The sequence below is a fragment of the Oryx dammah genome, unplaced genomic scaffold, assembly GCF_014754425.2.
Source record: "Oryx dammah isolate SB20612 unplaced genomic scaffold, SCBI_Odam_1.1 HiC_scaffold_11163, whole genome shotgun sequence".
NCBI lineage: Eukaryota > Metazoa > Chordata > Mammalia > Artiodactyla > Bovidae > Oryx > Oryx dammah.
Window position 1 is genome coordinate 1861672 of NW_024080556.1, and position 20593 is coordinate 1882264.

The following is a 20593-nucleotide window of genomic DNA, read 5'->3' on the forward strand; positions in this document are numbered from 1 at the left end:
GAGTGTGCTTTGGAATATACTTTAAAATAGTATTACAAAAACAAGAACATAAAAGTATGTTTTATTCTTGTGCCATGTTTTAAGCTTTTGACATAGGTTTCACTGTTATGATAAAAGTATACATCTTATGTGAAATTCTACTTAGAAATGTTAGTAATATGTAATTTGACAAATCATTCATGAAAACAAAAATATACAAACTTTCCTCTTTAGGAAGATATTGAAACTTTCAGTTTGAAAGAATAATACATGAAAGCAAAGATAACTCCTATGGTAGTTTAATCCATACTTTGTATTAAGCCTAACAATTTGCAATTAGGAGCACCTATTATTTTACAGGATCATACTTTGACATTAATTTCAGTGTGTAACACCAAAGTGCAATCATTTAGTAACTTTCATTGAATTTCTTAAGAATTGTAATCTCACATTTTATTCAGCTTGTTTTTAGAATTATATAAGGCACACTAATCGAGCAAAATTGACAAGGAACAGATTAGTGCGAAGTAAATTTCCTTTTCATCATTAAACTATACGTTTTTCACTTTAGCTGGACTAATGTTGCTGTTTTTAGACTTTCAGTTATTTTCAAAACTTTTGTTAGAGCACAAAGTAAAATGAAACAGTAAAATGACTTGATTAAAATCTCTCAACTTTGTTTCTGATCTACCCATGACTCAGATTCTTCTACACTCAACATTCCAGTTCATTGTAGCATTTTCTGTTTTTCTACTCTGATGTGTATTGAGGTAAATGTAGACAGCATGACTCATTAAGGTTTTGAGAAAAAAATAAACTTCCCCAAGCAGTCCTGCAAAGGCAGAGAAATCTAAATCTCTCACCTCTGCTTTATCATAGAGAAGGAGAACAGAACTGCTTTCTCTGCTGGCTCTATGACCACCAGCGATCCCTGTTTTCATATGATTTGCCCAAATCACATCAGAGAAGGATGGCTAACTTCTGTTGGAAACCTATTCAATTCAAAGACCACAGAGCAATTCCATCAATTTCAGTGTCTTATCTGAATACAACTCTTTATTTATGTGCTTATTTTGTAAGTGATGCTATCATAAAAATAATAGAACAAAGTCAGGCTGCTTAGAAAATTTTATGTTTAGCTTTGCCAAAATTAATGGAATGCTTTTTCTTTCCTAAACAATGACATATCATAGTATGGTTTGCTGATATTTACCCAAATTCATCTTAGATATATAATTATTTACATTAATATCTATAGCAACTTTGCAAAGAATAGCCAAATGTCTTTGCCCAAAGGGTAAGTGGAATTTTAAATACTTATTGTGCACAAATAATCCTCAGTGTGCTTTCTGAAATGCTTTGTGTGTGCTTCCTCAATCTTCAAACTCCCTCAGAAATAGAGTGCTCAAAAGTTATTTATGTAAAAAAATGGTTTAATATTTAGTAAATTATTACAGAGCAGTTTGCATTTTACTTTCTCACTACGTTAGCATTTAGCATTAAGACAAGAGTGGGTCAGGTTTGGCTTGTGTTGTTGAAAGTTCACTTGAGTAGAGTAATCACAACATGGTCATCCCGGCCCTGCCATAACATCTCTCCTTCAAAGTCGACCAGCCCGTGTTTCCTGGCACGCATAAGAATGCCCACAACTTTATCTGAAATACGGACATATCTGTCAAAGAGATCCCCAAAGGTGACCTGGATCTTGCCATCCCGTCTATGGCGAGCCATTGAGCGGATGATGAAACACATGTCCAGGATTTCTCTGTAGATGTGTTCCTCAGCTCTCTTGGCCCGTTCGGCAGTTTTGGTTCCTTCCTTGGGACGGCCGTAGCCTTCGTCTCCTTTGTGCAGGCGGGTAGACATGGCCAACTCATAATCAAACTCTTCACTGAAGGGATTGAGCTTCTGGGATTGGATATGTTCATCAGCCCATTGTTGCCATCTCCCTTTCAGATTGCCCACTTGACTGTATTTCCGCTGGGCTTTGCAGTTTAGCTTCTCTGTGAATCTGTTTGCCCTAAAAGAGAGAGAGGGTAAAAAAATCAAGATATTCATAATTTAGCAAGGGTTGCTTTCTATTTGTACTTCTTATACATATGCATCTTAATGTAAGTATAAATTTTTCATTATAAAAGACATGTAAACAATTCAGAAAAATAAGAGATGGAAGAAGGAAAGTCATAGAGGATGCCACCATTGTTCTGAGTTTGAGATAGGTCCTAGATTATTTTCTCTGTAACAATAATGTTTTAAGCTCCATAAAATGATATTAAACTCTATTTCAAGGAAAAACTTCCTTACACAAAGGTAAGGCAAATATGTGTAGCTCAAACTTGCATGTTGGTAACATTTAGAACTGGAATCATATCAGTGGGTTAAGGGAATCCACTTTATACATCAAAAAAATTTGCCCCAAATAAGGTTTTTATCAGCCACATACTTTGTACTATTCACTCCTGTAGATTTTTAAATTATTTATTTGAATTGGAGGATAATTACAATATTGTGACGGTTTTTGCCACACATCAACATGAAGCCATAGACATACATGTGGCCCCTCCCTCCTGGACCCCCTCCCACAGCCCTCCCCACTCCCATCCCTCCACCGCCTTTGGGTGCCCTGCGTCATACAGCAAATTCCCATTGGCTCTCTACATGTGTGGATATATGTTTCAGTGCTATTCTCTCAAGTAATCCCACCCTCTCCTCCTCCCACTGTTTCCAAAAGTCTTTTTATGTCTGTGTCTCCCTTGCTGCTACATTTGCCATGTATAGATTTTTTAAATACGTATTTGTAATGAAGCATATCTATGTTCATATCTAAAATGTTCCACAAATTTTGAACTATCTAGTAGTTTAAATAGGAGACACTAGCAAACAATAGTTTTCTTGCCTTGAGAATCCCAGGGATGGGGGAGCCTGGTGGGTCTATGGGTCTGTGGGTCGCACAGGGTCGGACACGACTGAAGTGAGTTAGCAGCAACAGCAGCTAACAATAGTAACATTTATTGAATACTATGTGCTGACATTCTTCTAAACACTTTCTACTAATATTTCCACAACCATCTTATGAGATAGGTACGGTTAATCTCATTTCACAGATGAGGAAATTGAGGGCAGAAGGGTTAGGTAACCTACTTACAGTCAGAAAGTTGTTGATGGAGCTGAGACTCGAAGCAAAGTAAAGCCAGCTCCAGAGCCTGTGTGTAACTACTGTGAAATGCTGCCCCAGCCCAGCGGAAGAGGTGGGATTCAGACCCCAAATGTCTGAGGCGAAAGACCGTGCTCTCTCTGCTATGTGATGGTGCCGCTCAGCCTGCCAGGACAGTGTGTAATAAGTGGATGAGTTTTGTCTCAAATGTGTGGGTCTGCTTTGCAGCCTGGGATGCATTTCTTACTAAAACAAAAACCATCATTAGCGAGTGTAGACCTAATTTAAAAACAGCAAAGTTTGTCTTTAACAGACTTTCCTGTCATTTCTCTAGCTCCAATCTTACAAGTAAAGCATGAACTCTTGGACTATATAAAAGTCGGAAATCTGTATTCTTCATCCCCACAAGTGACTCACCCATCCTTCTCCCCAACACCAAGTGGCTTCATGTCTGGAAGCTTTGGAATTGGAGATGTAGGGTAGAGCTGAAATTGCTTACGTGGCTACAGTCCATGGGGTCGCAGAGTTGGACATGACTGAGGAAGCACACACACATACACACACGTGTGAATGGCATGCATGAATTCAATAACCCCTCCCTGAACTCTCATAACTTGCTGGTCAAAACCCAGGAACAAGTCAGGTGCGGGTGTTCCTCACCATCCAAATTGATTTCCTAAAATCTGATCAATCAAATGCAGGAAACTAACTGATATGGGTAGGGAGGCATACTTGTATTATTTTTCAAAGAGGAATGACATCCACTAGATGGCGAACCTTCATTAATTCCCATGCTTTGTGTCCCTAGCTTGCTGCATTCAGTTTCACTATCATAATACAATTGAAACCAGGAGCACACTGCCACAGATAACACTATCATTCTTTGTAAACACATGGACAAAAGTATATGACTAAGTTAACTGGGAAAAATCAGCATCCGAAAACTGTTTATACAATTATTACAACTTAAAAAAATCACGGATGTATGGAAGGGCTTCCCAGGTGGCTCAGTGGTAGAGTATCTGCTAGTCAGGACAGGAGCTGCAGGGACAGGGTTCCATCCCTGGGTGGGGAAGATCTCCTGGAGGAGGAAATGGCAACACGCTCTAGTATCCTTGCCTGAGAAATCCCATTGACAGAGGAGCCTGGCGGGCTACAATCCATGGAGTTGCAAACAGCGGACACGACTGAGCAGCTAGCCCACACGTACGTATGGACAAGTGCTAGGAACTACCCTGCCCTGAAGTGCAATGTATTTCCCTCAGCCCTGCTGGTCCTTGTCTCCATCTGCGTCTCCACAGGCTGTCCCTGTTCAGCTGCCCAGAGTGTGGGCTGCTAGACCTCATGATCAAACGAGAGTAAATACCTAGTCCCCTTGGAATGATGGCAATCCATGGCAGGCACAACCTTCGATAACAAGCCCAGTGTCATCCTGGCAGAACCCAAAGCTCATATCAAACGAGGCTGGAACAGCTTGCTGGAGAAGAGGCTTGAACATCTCAGAAGACAGTGAAAAGAACAACATGATTCACTAACTCGTCCTTTTTGTCTCCTGAGCCCCAACTGCAGTACTATCCTGTAGTATAGAACATAATACGTCCTCCCTTTAAGGAACTTCCAGGCATTTTGACATTCCTTCCCACCTTTATTAAAGTATGTATGACACCTACTGTGCACCAGACCCACTATTTTCAAAATTAATTTATATTTCTGTGGCTTTGCTGGGTCTTTGTTGTTATGCGAGGGTTTTCTCTAGTTATAGCAAGTGGGGGCTGCTCTCGTTGTAGTACGTGGGCCTATTGTGGTGGCATCTCTTGTGGATCACAGGCCCTAGAGTGCACAGGCTTTAGTAGTTCTGGAGCACGGGCTCAGTTGCTCCACAGCACGTGAAATCTTCCTGGACCAGGGATCAAACCTGTGTCCCCTGCATTGACAGGTGGATTCTTAACCACTGGACAACCAGGGAAGTCCCAGACACTCTTTTAAGTACTAACTGAATATTCAGTAATGAAAAAGAATGGTGAATAATCACTAAAAGACATTCATAAAAATAAACAGAATAAAACAAATTTGAGCATCTGCTACAATTTTAACTATGTAAAATGCATATATGCACCAGGTTGAAGAAATCAAGAGTACGTGCACAACTGAAATTATGTTAGTCTAGAGACAGTTGATTTTTTTTTTTTTTCAAAATTCTTTCTGCTGGTATTACAGTTGACCCTTGAACAACACAGGTTTGAACTCCATGGCCATGGGTCCACTTACATGTGGACATTTTTTCATAGTAAATATAGTACTGGGCTTCCAGGTGGCACTAGTGGTTAAGAACCTGCCTGCCAATCCAGGAGACAAGAGACATAAGTTCCATTTGGGAAGATTCCCTGGAGGGTGGCATGGCAACCCACTCCAGTATTCTTGCCTGGAGAATCCCATGGACAGAGGAGCCTGGTGGGCTTCAGTACATAGAGTTGCAAAAATGAAGCAACTGAGTATGCGCGCGCACACACTGCGGTACTACAGGATCTGCACCTGCTGCTTCTGGGGGGCGACGTATGATGGGGGTGGGGGGCTCTGATCCTTCAGGCACTTGGAAATTTGAGTATAACTCTACAGTTGCTTCCCTAGTGGCTCAGCTGGTAAAGAATCTGCCTGCAGTTGGGAGACCTGGGTTCCATCCCCGGGTTGGGAAGATCCCCTGGAGAAGGCAATGGTTACCCACTCCAGTATTCTGTCCTGGAGAATTCTGTGTATATATATAGTCCATGGGGTCACAAAGAGTCCTGACATGACTGAGTTTCACTTTCTACAGTTACACTGTATCCATGTTTCCACATCCATGGATTCAACCAGCACAGGTTGAGCAATACTCGAGTAAGCATTTATTGACCAAAAAAAAAAAAATCCACTTATAAGTAGACTCACACAGCTCAAATCCATGTTGTAAGAGTCAACTGTATTGATTTTATAACTTAGAGAAAGCACAGAATTGAAAAATATTCAAATTAGTATCCAGAGATAATTTGCTTAAATTGTATATTATATGGGTCTCATTCTTTGATGATATATATTTTTTTCTTTTAACTAGGAACTTAAATTTCCTGACTGTTGAAATTCTATGTCATTTGGGATAAGGGTTGGGTTTGGTTAGGTAATAACACTATGAAGAAGAGAAACATCTAAAAAAGTACCTTCTAAATATGAATGTCCATTTGTTATATGGTCAAATGATAATTCCCAATAACAAGAGAGAGGGAAAGTAAAAGAATTGGTCCTCTAAGCAAGAATTAGAAAATAGGGTTGCTTAAAAAGTACTAGAAGGAAATATACCATAATGAGTATTTAATTTTATCTATCTTGTACATGTTTGGTATTACTTTCATATTTTCAATTTTTAAAAAGTCTGAAAGGATCAAGTTTAAATAAGGATTAGTAAGTCTCAGACCCTGAGCATATCCTTGATCACTGAATGTAGGAATCAATATACCAGCTTATCCTATTTTTTAAATTTTCAAGTGAAATGTGAATGATAGTTCAGATTGAGCTTTAGAAAGATGACCTAGTATAAATTCATAGAAAGCAAAGCAATACTGAAAGACTGGCACCACGTTCATATCTTAGGCTAAAACGCTTCTCTGTCAGTAAAGCCAAGAACTTCTGCCACATTTCCGATGTCTCGGGGAAGTTCTAGGGAGAGTCTGCTCCTGTGTGTGTATCCATGTGCTTACTCTTCTTACAGGAAGTATATAGCGAGTTTGGTTAATGGGAGCGTGATATCCACAGGGTCACATTTATCAGAAGCAGGGTGACTGTGCATTCCCAGCTGTGCTCTTCATTCTGTTATCAGCCAGGTGTGGGAACCAGGCCTGTGCTGCTCTGCTCCTTGCAGACTGGTAACCATCCTGAGTCCATGGAATATCTTTAATAAAGTTGCACCAAAATATTACACTTTGGGAGTTTTCCTGGGATTCCACAACGGAGGTGATGCTTGGGACTCCATTTGATTCGTTGAGTCTGTTCTCTGCTGAGAGATGAGTCTAACACAGTGGTTAAGAACACAAGCTCTAGGAGTAAAGTCATTCTTCCCTGGTGGCTCAGATGGTAGAGAATCTGCATGCAAGGCAGGAGACCTGGGCTCGATCCCTGAGTTGGGAAGAACATAAGCTCTGGCATCACTTCCCAAGGGCATCACTTACTGGCTCTATGATGTGGATACATTTCTGTGTTCAATTCCCTTTTCTATAAAACACCCCCTCATGCTCTACTATTTCATTTTTACTGAACAGACCTTGGAGAGGGTGGATGCATGATTTTCATTTTAATATTGTGCCATTACTGTATGTAATACACTATGTAATACTGCACCATTACTGTAATGGGGGACAGATAAAAGTTGCTTTGTCTGAAGGACCTGGACAAAACAAGTCACATAGCTACACAGTCAAAAGACTTTTAAAAATAAAGCATAAAATGGAACTCATTTTCATAGTAAAGCCCCAGTTAGTAAAATTCTTTTGGTAAGGAGTATTTCTACTTTTTATCGAACCTGAATTGCTTGTCTCTGTTATCCGTAGGACCACCCAGAAAACTCTTTCTGCTCAAATATCCATGACACATCATGTTCTCCCTATTAGTGGATACGGGGAAAGAATGGTGCTTAGAATTAAAAATAAGTGAACAAACCCCCTCTCATACAGGCCTAGTCAGGGATGCCACGCTTATGTCTCCAGCAGTATGTGAGCGTCCCATCAGGTAAAAATCCCCATTAGGCTTCCGCGGTAGCTTCCTGGGCATCGCTCGCATTGGCTGACATTCAGAGCTGCTGTTGCTGTGGGCAACATTCCAGTACGCTGTGTGCTCTAAGACTGTGCGCTCTAAGGGAAAGGAACCCAAGAAGCAAGGGAGGGATTTCACTCCCATAGGTAGGTACGTAGGTTTAGTCACTCAGTCATTCCAACTCCTGTGACCCCATGACTGCAGCCAGGCAGGTTCCTCCATCCATGGATTCTCCAGGCAAGAATTCTGGAGTGGTTTGCCATTTCCTCCTCCAGGGGATCTTCCCAGCCCAGGGATGGAACCCAGGTCTCCTGGATTGCAGGCAGAATCTTTACCGACTGAGCCACAAGGGAAGCCCTATTCCCTTCCCCAAACTCTGACAGCCAGTCTCCTAGTATCTTGTAGTGTTGGGATGACCAGGGCTGGCCCCTTGTATTATACAGAGTATAGCTCTGTGCCCATCACTTTACATGACTGATACCAAAATAACTCTATGGATTATCGCAGCTTTTTTTTTTAGATGAGAATGAAGAAACTTTAGGATTTTCCCAGGTAGCCAATATTCCAAATCTAATTGTCTCTTATTCAAAGCCTATGTCCTGCTCTAGCACACAGAGAAGGTGTGTTTTGGGGAACCATGAGAAGGGCCTAGAATGCACGTTCCCACTTTCAGGTGAGACAGTTTAGAGTAGTGGTCAAGAAGGTGGGCTCTGGCTGCAGAGTGCCTGGGTTTGAATCCCATGGACAGTACAATCCTATACAAATTCCTTAATATTTCTTTGTCTCGGGTTCCCTTCTATCCAGTGAAGATAACGATTATGCCTACCCTGAGAGAATGTTGTGAGGATTAAATAAATAAACACATGAACAATTCGTAGATGCCAAAAGAGAGGCCATGTGTCAGAGACTGGTCCCAGCTGTCATCTCCCTACCCTCGGCCAATTCAAGAGACACTGACAGGAATATCTTCATTGTGCTACTCTCGGTTTTTATTCTGTAGGATTCTATTATTTCATTTTCTAGCATGCATACCTCCTAAATCCATGAGGCTAAAATTTAGACTATGGTTCCATATGACCTGGTAGAATAGTGCTTTCTGATTATGAATTCCTGTGTGAATGTAAGTAGAACACAAATCCGGATTTCTGAGTGTATGCTCAAGGCACTGAGTGAGAGTAGCATCATGTCTGGTTTCAAAGCATGACAACTGGAGATGGGCATGCATGTCTCAGGTCACTAACTTGGTGAGTGAACTTTCCCTCTAAGCTTCAGTGCTCTCATCCCTAAAATGAGATATTACCAACCTTACTGTGAGAGTTCAAAGGACAAAGCAGGTAAAACACCTATGTGTGTGTGTATGTTAGTCACTCAGTTGTGTCTGACTGCAACCCTATGGACTGCAGGCCACCACGTTCCTCTGTCCATGGGATTTTCCAGGCAAGAACACTGGAGTGGGTTGCCATGCCCTCCTCCAGGCGATCTTCCTGACCCAGGGATCAAACCCAGGTCTCCTGCATTGGCAGGCAGATTCTTTACCACTGTGCCACCGGAGACGCTCTCTGGGAAGCCCGTAATAGTGCTAACTCTTTCAAAACATCTTTAAGGTCACAAACTGTAAGGCAACTTTTTGTCAAATAAGGTTCCCAATTTTGTTTTTTACTGATTGTTCCATAAGTTGAAAAGCACACCTTTACATATAACTGTTTCCAGAGGGAGTCAGCTTGTAAGCATTTCATCACATCTGAGACTTTCCCCATATTCTGATATCCTGTGATTGTAGAGTGAGAAATCCTGACTTTCTGTTCTGTGGAGGGAGAGTTATTGTCTTGAAATAAAGCATGTGTTTCTTGTCAGAATAAATGTATAAATGTATCAGTCTGAGTCGGTGTGTTGGTGTGTGCGTGTATGCATTTAAGTGCTTTAGGATTGTGCTTCCCAGGTGGCGCTGGTGGTAAAAAACCCACCTGCCAACGCAGGTGGAGACAGGAGACATAAGAGACTCAGATTCGATCCCTGGGTCAAAAAGATCCCCTGGAGGAGGGCGTGGCAACCCACTCCAGTGTTCTTGCCTGGAGAATCCCATGGACAGAGGAGCCTGGTGGGCTACAGTTCATGGGGTCACAAAGAGTCAGACACGACTGCAGCAACATATCACACATACACAGCACACAAGTATTGTGATATTTTAATTACCTAGCTCTAATAGCATTCTGCCTTTGTTTATAAACTGAAAAAGCTTTCTGAAAATGAAGAATTGCTAAATAATCAGCTCTCTATGAGGGCTAATAACTTCCATAGAGTGAGCTTATGTGCAGGCACTGTGCTAAGTTCTTGGCAGCTTTAATCTCATCTACTTCTCTCAAAACAGCAGAGTTTATTGTTGCCATCATTTTACAAAGGAGGAAATGGGTTTAGAAGAATAACTGGCTGTGTGTGTGTGTGAGAGAGTGCGAGTGTGAGTGTGAGAGATGAGAACATTTAAGAGCTATTCTCTTAGCAACTTTCAAGTGTACCACAGTATCACTGTCTATAGCCAGGGCAGAGCCGGGGTTTGAACTTGGGTCTGTCTCACTTCAGAGGTTGCTCTCCAGTCAGTCAGCAGCCTCCCACCTGTGTCCAGGTTCACAGAAATCTGTGTTCCATGGGCACTATTTGGGTAGATGTGTCTCTTGATAATATTACATACACTGATTTGAGACAAGAGAAAGGTCTCTCCCCTCAGTCTACCAGGAAAAACTTTTTTTTTTCTGCAGAAAAAAATAAGCCAATCCTTACTCATTATACAACTGACTTCAAACAATAACCCGTAGCAGACCCCTGTCTCTGGTGGCTTCATCTTTGTTGTGGCTAAACCTCGAGGGTTCAGAACAGAGGGGAGAAACCAAGGAGGGCGAGCCCTTGACCCGGAGGTCCATGCCTGAGGCGGGCGCTGCCCTCTTAGCCCAGCCCCGGCTGCCAGCCCTGTCGCGGGTCTCCGCCTGACTCGGGCCGGGCCTCGGCTCTGCGGCATCCTCAGCGGCTCCCTCAGCGGCCCGGGGCGCGGGCGGGCGGGGAGAGGCGCTGAGGCGCGTTCACTTACTGGGAGGGCAGGGGGCGTCTGATCCTGGCCACGGCCACCTGCTCTCCACGCGGCTGCGGCGCCTCGGCCGGCTCGCCTCCGTAGCCGCTGTCCTCTGTGTCCACGCTGTCGCTCCTGCAGCTGGGCTGCTCCTGCCCCACCGCTGTCCAGCCCCTGGTCAGCTCGGCCACCAGCTTGGCACACTTCCTCCTCCGCGTTGGGGAGCCGCGGCTGCGGAGGAGTCTGTCAACGTCGCTCTCGGGCTGCCCGGCCCCCGGCGGGTCGCCGCCCTGCTCGTACCGGTGGCTGAGGTGGCCCAGGTCCCCTCCTCTCTCGTAAGCCTTGCTGACCACCGTTTTGGTCACCTCCTTCCTCTTGATTGCAGAAACCGCGCCGGCTTCCTCTGAGCCGTGCCCGTCTCCTCCACAGCCCTCCGGCTTCGGGGAGGAAGGCTTTGGGGCCCTCTGAGCTTTCCAGCGGGCGGGGGCGTCTATCGCTGGTCCAGAAGCCTCGGGGGGGTCCTGGGTGCCCCCTGGCATCCAGCCTGCAGGCTCCTGGGCCTGCCTGATGCTGTTTTCATTGGCCCACTGCTGCCAGCCTCGGGCCAAGGTGATCACCAGGGTGGCTGTGTGCACCTTCCGGAGGGCACTCCTGGCCGGCCTGTCCCCCCTTTGCTTTTCCCCGGGAGCCATGCCACCCTTCTCTGCTGAGAGCCTGGGTACTGGCTAAAATGAGTGCGGACCGGTGGAGGGCCCGGGATTTAAATAGAAGCAGGGTGTGGGGTGGGAAGAGAGTTTGGTGACTGGAAACTATGTTAAGCTCTTCTTGCCAAGATGCAGTGCCTTCCCCCTGACCGTGCGCTTTTTTTAAACCCTGACGGCTCTAGTTTCATCACAGCAGAGGGACATCTCTCTTGGTAAAGGACAGTGATAGGATCCTGCCCTTTCTTCTCCAAGAGCCAGAGTGGAAACTACTAGATCCGATCATGTGCTCAGCCTTAAGTTTTTCTTGACCTGAAAGTATGGTCCGACCATTTATAGGAGCATAAAATACGTGTACAACTTGTACTGGGAACATAATAGGCTTATTTCCATTGAAACCTCAGCAGTGCTGGATACAGCTTTAATTAGTCCCATTTTATGGCTGAATACAGTGACGCCTAACTTCCTATAGCTAATAATATCTAAGACTGGAACCCAGATGTCTGATGCAAAGCCTGGGGCTCTTTTCATCCTATTCCTCAAAGGCATCCTACTGCCTCTTCCTTTTGTCTTCAACTCTATTTGATGTAGACCTTAGAGGTCATCTCATCCAAGCTCCATTTACCAGATGAGAAAACCCAGGCCCAGATAAGCAGGGAGAAAAGGGCCTAGTATTCTAATTCCAAGTTTGAATTACTTTATAGACAAGTTGTAATAATGCACAAGACAATAGTCAAAATTTTAGTCCAATTATTATTTTTTTAATCTTTAAATTGAGACCTATACACACAATGAACTTCAGAGACTGCTATTACAACAAATCTTTTCAAATATTTTGTTAAATAAGACTATTTAAAGACAAAGTAAGTGAATGTTAACAGAAGCAAGCCCCACTTGGCTATTTGATTTTAATAATTTAACACAAACTTCCTTGGTATAACTTTAGGTTCATGCAGAAAAAGCCATGCTTTCAGTGCTGAGAACTAAGACTGGAATATAGTTTTGTTTTGTTTTTTAAATAGGACTGGATAGATGGGTCATTTGTATAGAGAAAGAACTATCTAGGATATGTCCTAAACCAGGTAAAAATGTGCAGGGGTCAGCACTGAGTATTTAAGGTAAGACAAATAGAATTTTTTTCATACCACAGTTCTATAGATTTTTATACTTTCCTCAAATCTTGACATGCAGCTAAACACACTGAAAATTGCTGTCCAAGAGCATTAAAAATGGTAAGAACTGTAATTACTTCTGAAATTGAGACAAATTTACTTTTTTTAAATGTCAGTTTTTCATCCTGTAGGTCATTTACCTCCTAAGATTAAGACAATTGGGAAGATGACTTAATACTCTATCTAGAAATCTGTCAGATGTTTTCAGAGTTCAACAGCATCTGATAATGTTAACTATGGTCCAACAATTCAGAGACAAAATCCCAGTTGATTAATTAAGAGGAAATTGGATCACATGAAGAGAAAACTATGACACAGATTTCAATCTGAGTCTGAAACTTCTGGCATTCTCTCTTGGAATGTAGACACACTGCAGGCGGTTTGGTTCCTGTTAGAGTCCCTTTACCCACTTGGAATGCCTTGGGAAAGGAATGGGGTTCCTCAGAGAGATCCATGCACTCAACCCAGGATCAGACTGATTTATAACTCTCAAAGGAACTTTTCTGCTTCCCTGTCCACACCTGTTCCATATTCACTTCTTACAGGGGGAGAATGAAAACAGCAAAATGTTAATAGTCTTTCACATATTAATGGGCATTGCAGCTGGCTGCCTGGGGCTTACAGCTGTCAGCAGATAGTCTTGGCAAAAACCAGGGAACTCCTAAAAGAATCTAGTCATTTCTTCTGAGATTTTACTTCCACGCCAACTGTGGTCCTTCGTTCCTACCGTCTTTCATTTATGCTTCTTCAGAAGAGAGTGTAAAATCCCTTTCCCCCTCATGTCTGCTTTGGGCATTCCTTCCCTACAGAAAGGTCTGTATGCTACCTACTAGATCTCTTATAAGAAATGTTTTATCTTCTTTCTCAACCTAGATCTAGATTCTTGAGTTCAACATTCTTCTGCTTTAAAAGAAGGTATGATAGAAATGAATATAAAAAAAGACAAAGATATCGTGAACTAAGTAGTTTACATTGTGAGTTTCCTATGAGACACGAGATTAGAAACTGGGTGAAGACGTAGACCTGATTAATGAAGTATTTACCACCTAGGAAATTTGGGGTGTGAAAGTGTTTTATAAAAAATATTAATTATTATTTGATCATATGGGCAATACTAGGGAAAGGAGGGAGTTAATATTTATACACTTCTCTTCATGATATGCTTAGAAATCAGGTAAAGTCAGCTATCATCACCAGCGATATAATCTTACTAAAGAAACTTTAGAAAGCCACATTTGCTCAAAGCTTATATGAAATAATAATTTCATTGATCCTTTCTATGTAAATAAATAAGTCCTTTTCTTGTTTAGTTACAGAAAAGTGGGAATGAAAAGACTTTAATGGACATCAAAAAAGGGCTTTTGATTTCAACTGAATTTACTTAACTCAGTGCTCATGGAAAGGATACAAGGGTGAGGCCTGATGGTGGTTGCTGTGAGGAAGGGTGTGAAACTGATTAAAGCAGGACTACTTTCAAGGTCTTCCCATCTAGCCAGGAGAGAGTTGTGCATATAGCTGCCTTTAACAGTCTGGGGAGAGCTGCATTAGAAATGGTGCTTCCCAGGTGGGCTCAGTGGTAAAGAATCCACCTGCCAGTGTAGGAGATTCAGGTTCAATCTGTGAGTCAGAAGATCCCTTACATATGGAATTGGCAATGCACTCCAGCATTCTTGCCTGAAGAATCCCATGGACAGAGGAGCCTGGTGGGCTATATGTAGTTCATGGGGTCACAAAGAGTTGGACACAACTGAGCAACTAAACATTAGAAATAGAAAGCTTTATTGAGCACAGGTGAATGATTTTATTGGGAAGACTTCACAGAATTGGTGGTCTTTTATCTGAGCCCTTCAAAATAAAACTTTACCTGAAGAAATGCTGTGAACAAAGTTACGAAGTTATGGTGTGCCTAGAGACCTTCTCACGGCCCAGCATAAAGACCATAACCCTAAACGCCTGGAGGATCAAACAGGCCATTTAACACACGAGGTAAGCTGAGTTGGAGCACAACTGTGGGTGTGAGGACTCAGGAAACTGATGAGGTAATGTCTCAAGAGAAGTAAGAAATCTGGGATTTTACATGATCTCTTCCAGTTCCTTACACGGTGAAGAATTCCTTACACTGTGATGGTTAATACACACAACTTACACACAATAGTACAAGGTGAACCTATGCAGTTCTTGGACCAGATTCTGTGGGCCCCCAGTTTCTGAACTTTAGAGAACATACAGTGTTTATGGGGTAAGGACAAGAGGCCAGGGCACATTTGAGAAATAAGTTGGAGCTATGTTTTGAAGAACACCTTGCTAAGGAATAAGTATTTTATCAAATGAGACTGATTGCATCATTTAAAAAAAGTAAACCTCAATGTGATATCAAATTTGCATTACCAAATGGTCAGATCAAAAACCAGCGAAGTGGGCTGTGGATTTGAAAAAGACAAGTCTAGGATAGGGAGATAACCTAAGATAACCTTATCATTCCTGCTTAACAGGGGTTATGAAAATAATCTTGGAGGGAACCATAAAGAATGGTTCTGAGAGAAAGATCTGAAAGACGAGAAGAAGGTTCGGGAGCCAGTGAGGGTCAGAGCAGACTCACTAGTTGCCATGGGAGATGGGTGTTGGGGAATGATCTAGAGATTTCAGTTTGAGTGACAGGTGTGAGGAGGTGACATTAGCTGGGAAAGGGCTGGAGAATAGGAGGATTTGTGGTGAGAAGGAGTTTCCCTTTGGAGTTGCAGAAGCACTGGGGCGTTTACGTGGAGACGTGGAGCAGTGAGGGGAACCAAGGACATGAACCCAGTGGTTGGGCAGAACCAGGTGAAAACCCAGGCTGCAGGTTAGCCTGTTGTCTAATTTTTCCAAGATTCAGTTTCTTCATGAGTATCAGAGACTCTCCCTCACAGAGTCAGCGTGAGAATTAAGAGTAACGTGCTGAACACCATGCCTGGCACGTGGAAGCTGGATAAGCAGCTATTGTTATTGTCATCTTGAGGTTGAGCCATGGAGTCAGAGAATTAAAACTCCTTAGATAATTCTGTGTGACCTAGAACAGGACTGATACTGAGCCCCCGGTCAGGATGCATCTTCAGGTGGGAGGGTCAAGTGGGGTGACTGGTAGGAACTGGAGTTTGCAAAGGGAGTGCTTATTTATAGTGTTTTATTTTAAGGTAATTTATAGTGAGGCCTTTAAGGCAGTGTCTGAAAGGTTTCCCTCAGCCTGGTCCGGGGTCAGATGAGGTCTCAGTTACTTGGTAGTAATTACCAAAGAGTTGCGCACAGGTGCCTTCCTGGAAACTCCCGGAATATGGAACTCAATGGTTTCCAATCACTGAGGATCACATTAGGGTCTTAAGCACATTAGGATGACCTGTGAAGCTTTGAAAACTAGTGCAAAGCCAGAATGGCTACACCCAGGAGCATAAAGGGCTAAGGGAACCCTCATGATGGCTTTGAAGACCAGAGGAGGCAGCGACTGCTGAGAAGAGAGCTAGTAAGGTACTGGCATTCTGGGAAAAGGATTGCAATAAATGGAAAACTAGGAAGCAGATGATACTGTCAAGGAGAACTTAACTGATATCATAACCAGGAAAATTAACCAACTTCCAGAAGCAGAAAGGAATCTGCTTGAAATGGAACAGCATATATTGGACTTAATACTGCTCTCTGCGGCCCAATAGCAACTAGTCTTTTTCGACGTATCTTACACGTGGCTCCTGTAGCTGCTGCCTCACAAATGGCAGTGATCCCACTTTCGATGGCATGTGTATCTTACAAAGTTTTGTAAGTTTACCTTTGAATACAGGTGGTTTGCATTGTGAAACTTGTGCCATAACATGAGGCAGATGGGGGGGTCTTGTTTTTGGTTGCCCGTACCCTGTTTTCTTGGCTAACCCCGTGAATGGTGGCCTAGCAGCCAGGTGTAACTCAGCGTGGGCTACCTGAGAAAGGAAACATCTTAAATGATTGGATGAGGATTTCTAAGCCTATCTTTATAGAGAGATGTCATTTCCCATTTGGCTCCAGCCTGGGTTTGCAGCATACTTTGGGTTGAGACAATATATACTACTGATAAAGGATCTTTGGTTACATGAACCTGTCCTAGAAATTCAGTGATTGTTGAGCAAATCTGTACACAAAGATAAAACTGTGGGAGGGGGGCACTAGCACCGAGCTGTCTCTGGAGACAAACCTTGCTTGGGTAGGGAACCTAACCCACCACCAGGGCTGACAACCCTGCTTCTAGCTTCGAGAGGCTATGGGGGCCATTAGACACTCCACATACAGGTCTCAAGGGTGTGGTGACCAGTAGCCCAGGTATGGGTCCAGACAGATTGGATCTCCATTCAGGATCTGTGTACCAGGAAAGTTGACTTCTCTGAGACAAATGCCTTGTCTGAAAGTGGCAAAAACATGACTTTCCCCAGCACTTTTTGTGTGTTCATATGAGATTGTTTGTGAAGCAATTAGCACAGTGCCCAATACACTGCATAAGAACATCATGCGGAAATGGTTCACAATGTTCTTTACACTCTTACTGAGGCTAATGATGCCACCTTCTAAATAAATGACCTTGATTCACAGTCAACACATCAAACCTAGTATGTACTAATAATACTGCATAAACTTTTACATCATAACATACACTGCCAGAGAAGACTTTAGAGAACACATGTCACAAAAACCATGATCAAACTATAGCCACATTGGTTTAGTTTAGGAAACAAACACGCAGATGCTTATGATATTAAATCTAAACGGTGGTGTCTTAGAAACTGGCCTTGTAATTATGACTAAATTCACTCTTCTTTGAATAATAGTTGTTCAGTCTTCACTATGTTATTAACACTAACTTGGTTCAATTCATGCTTAATCTATTAACTCCAAACTGCACAATTTAGAAGTGTATCTCATTAAGTTGAATGACACCCTGAACTGACAATGCCCATTGAAGTATAATGTTTCTAATTGCTCTGATCTTTCAGTAGTATAGAGTCAACCTACAGTTCAGTGAAAGTAGAGTGAAATCAACAGCTGGTTTGGTCTGACCATCACCCACTTAATTAGTACGATATCTCCTTAATATATTTCACCCCTCATTTTGCTCTATGCAAATCCATCTGCACACATCTCCCTTGTTTACCTTAAAACTCAATTCATGTCTCACTCAGCTGATCAAAACACTCTAACCACTTCCTAATACCATCCCGGAAAAGTTAAAATGTCTTAGCCTCATAGTCAAAGCTTGCTATCATTTGCCTTCACTTTTTACTCCTTTCCTTTATAGTTTGGGTGAATCTGGAATTGCAACTGCAAAAGCCTTTTTCTTCCTGTTTTGGAAGCTATATGATTGAACAAGAGTGCATATAGAGGAAAAGTTTTGTCTGTGCTGAGACAGTTCATTTAATTTTTGCTGTTCCTACCTGTATAAATCTTCTTTGTCCTGGACTTGGTGTGAGAGTTAGTAATGTATACTGAAGTCTTTCATAAACTGCAAAGGGTGATAGGAGACGAATCACTATGCTCAGCTGTTTCTTTCTTCCCCACTGCACGCATGCAAGCGTGCTGTATTGCTTCAGTCGTGTCCGACTCTGTGTGACCCGATGGACGGCAGCCCACCAGGCTCTTTTGTCCATGGTAGGAGGACACAGGCAAGAATACTGGAGTGGATTGCCGTGGCCTCCTCCAGGATATCTTCCTGACCCAGGGATTGAACCCATGTCTCTTACCTCTAACCTGCATTGGCAGGTGGGCTCTCTACCACTAGCACCATCAGGGAAGGCTTTTTTCACCACTGGATAAGATAGTACTATGCCCATTTCTGGGTGTATTACAGCTCTGCACTGGCTGTTGTTTTTAAAGCTGCACAGGTGATCCTTGTGTGATTTAAGATCTTAATGTGATCCTTAGGGATAGGGATTGTAAGCCACTGAGCTCTGAGTGCCACTGGTGCCACCTGGCTTTACCTTACTACGTGATGTCTTGTGCGCCCATGTAGTCACTAAGCACCATGTGTGTGCTATGGAGGGGATGGGTGTCAAGAGATGAATCTGACTGGTGTCTGCCCTAATGAATCTCACAGTAGGACATGGAGAAAGTGAGCAATTGATTGTTATCATTATGATATATGGGTTATGACAGCAGTGTATCTGAGGTCATAGTAATATCTTTGGGATTAGGGAAGGCCTTAAAAAGAAGGTGCTGCTCGAGCTGAGCATGATGGGTCTTTGTCCAGTGGAAGGAACCAGGCAAGAGTAAACCCCAGAGAGAAGCTTAAAGATTCAAGGTATGGAGGAGGAAGTAGCACGTCTTACTGAAGTGAAACCTGAGTTTCCCTACAAACTACAGATTGATGTGGTCGCCTTTCTTTTAAGAACCAAAGAAAATGACATACATTTCTCTCCTTGTAAACAGAAAGAGTCTAGTAGTCTATCTTAGAGATCTTTTCAAATAAGTGTGTGCATGAATGTATCCAGAATGTGACCACTTCTCACCATCTTTACTGACATTAGCCTCCCCACCTTCACTCACTTAGTAGCTTTCAAGACACCATTGGCTCTTCTGTGAATCGTTGCATTGTCTCCTTACCTGGTCTCCCTGCTTTCACTCTTATCCAGTCCATTCCCAACATTAGGTTTTTAAAGGATCTGACTAAGTCAGATTTATATCACTTTGCTGAAAATTTTTCTATGTTTTTTTGCTTCAAAGCAAAAGTCAAAATCCTCGCAATGGTCTGCAGGGTCTTACCATGCTCTCCCCTTGTTAGGCCCCCAACTGCTTCCCCTCTGACTCTCCTCCACCCATTCTTCACCCTGCCTTGGCTACTCTGATCTCCAAACTGTCACCTGCCCCCAGACATGGGCACTTGCTCCCTTTGTCTTTTTAAAAAATACTTATATTTAATATTTGGCTGTACTGCATCACAGTTGTCTTAGTTGTGGCACATGGGATCTTGGTTGCGGCATGTGAACTCTTAGCTGCAGCATGTGAGATCCAGTTCCCTGGCTAGTGATTGAACCTGGCCCCCTGCATTGGAGCACAGTGTCTTAGCCGCTGGACCACCAGGGAAGTCCCTAGTTCCCTTGGTCTTCACCTCCTTATTCCCCACCCTTGGTGCCATTGCCTCTGTATATTCAAGCAGCATAATAAAGTCTCTCTAAACAAAAGGGGTTCTCCTCTTAAGAGCACTGCTACCTCCTGCTGAAGTGGAAACCGAGAAGGAAGTACAGTGACATTTGTAGCTGGAGAGATAAGTAGGATCAGATTGTGGAGGAAGCTGAAAGCCCTGATAAGAAATGTAGATTTTATCCAAATGTTGTAAAGCTTTAACTTAAAGAATGGCATGATCAGGATTGCATTTTAATACATTCACTTTGTCAGTGATATGAAGAATAGGGGCTTCCCTGGTAGCTCAGCTGGCAAAGAATCCACCTGCAATGCAGGGGACCTCTGTTTGACTCCTGGGCAGGGAAGATGCCCTGGAGAAGGGATAGGCTACCCACTCCAGTATTTGGGGGCTTTCCTGGTGCTCAGTCGGTAAAGTATCCACCTGCAATGTGGGAGACCTGGGTCTGATCCCTGGGTTGGGAAGATCCCCTGCAGGAGGGCACGGCAACCCACTCCACTGTTCTTGCCTGGAGAATCCCCATGGACAGAGGAGCGGGGAGGGCTACAGTTCATGGAGTCACAAAGAGTCAGAACCAGCTAAGCACAGCACACATGGAGAGCAGATTCAAGGATGGTGTGTGGGCAA

At 43.1% G+C, this 20593-nt stretch overlaps 1 protein-coding gene, 1 long non-coding RNA gene and 1 pseudogene across 2 annotated transcripts in view; 2 read left to right on the forward strand and 1 right to left on the reverse strand.

Moving 5' to 3' along the window:
- The window catches only part of LOC120860702, a 236380-nt gene that overhangs the window by 2703 nt on the left and 213084 nt on the right, over nucleotides 1–20593 (forward strand). The window lies entirely within an intron of this gene.
- On the reverse strand, nucleotides 44–11716 carry LOC120860700 (actin-binding Rho-activating protein-like). Its single transcript, XM_040236457.1, has 2 exons — nucleotides 10989–11716; nucleotides 44–1999 (listed from the first exon to the last, which is right to left on the reverse strand). The coding sequence occupies exons 1-2, from the start codon at nucleotides 11657–11659 to the stop codon at nucleotides 1522–1524; spliced, it is 1149 nt and encodes a 382-aa protein (XP_040092391.1). The 5' UTR covers nucleotides 11660–11716; the 3' UTR covers nucleotides 44–1521.
- On the forward strand, nucleotides 16371–16956 carry LOC120860701 (annotated as a pseudogene).

Excerpts from the sequence above, each read along its gene's own strand:
- LOC120860700 (XM_040236457.1), bottom strand. The coding sequence starts at position 11,659 with ATGGCTCCCGGGGAAAAGCAAAGGGGGGACAGGCCGGCCAGGAGTGCC. Across the intron at positions 2,000-10,988 it reads AGACGCCCCCTGCCCTCCCA|GGCAAACAGATTCACAGAGA; the intron begins GTAAGTGAACGC and ends TCTCTCTTTTAG.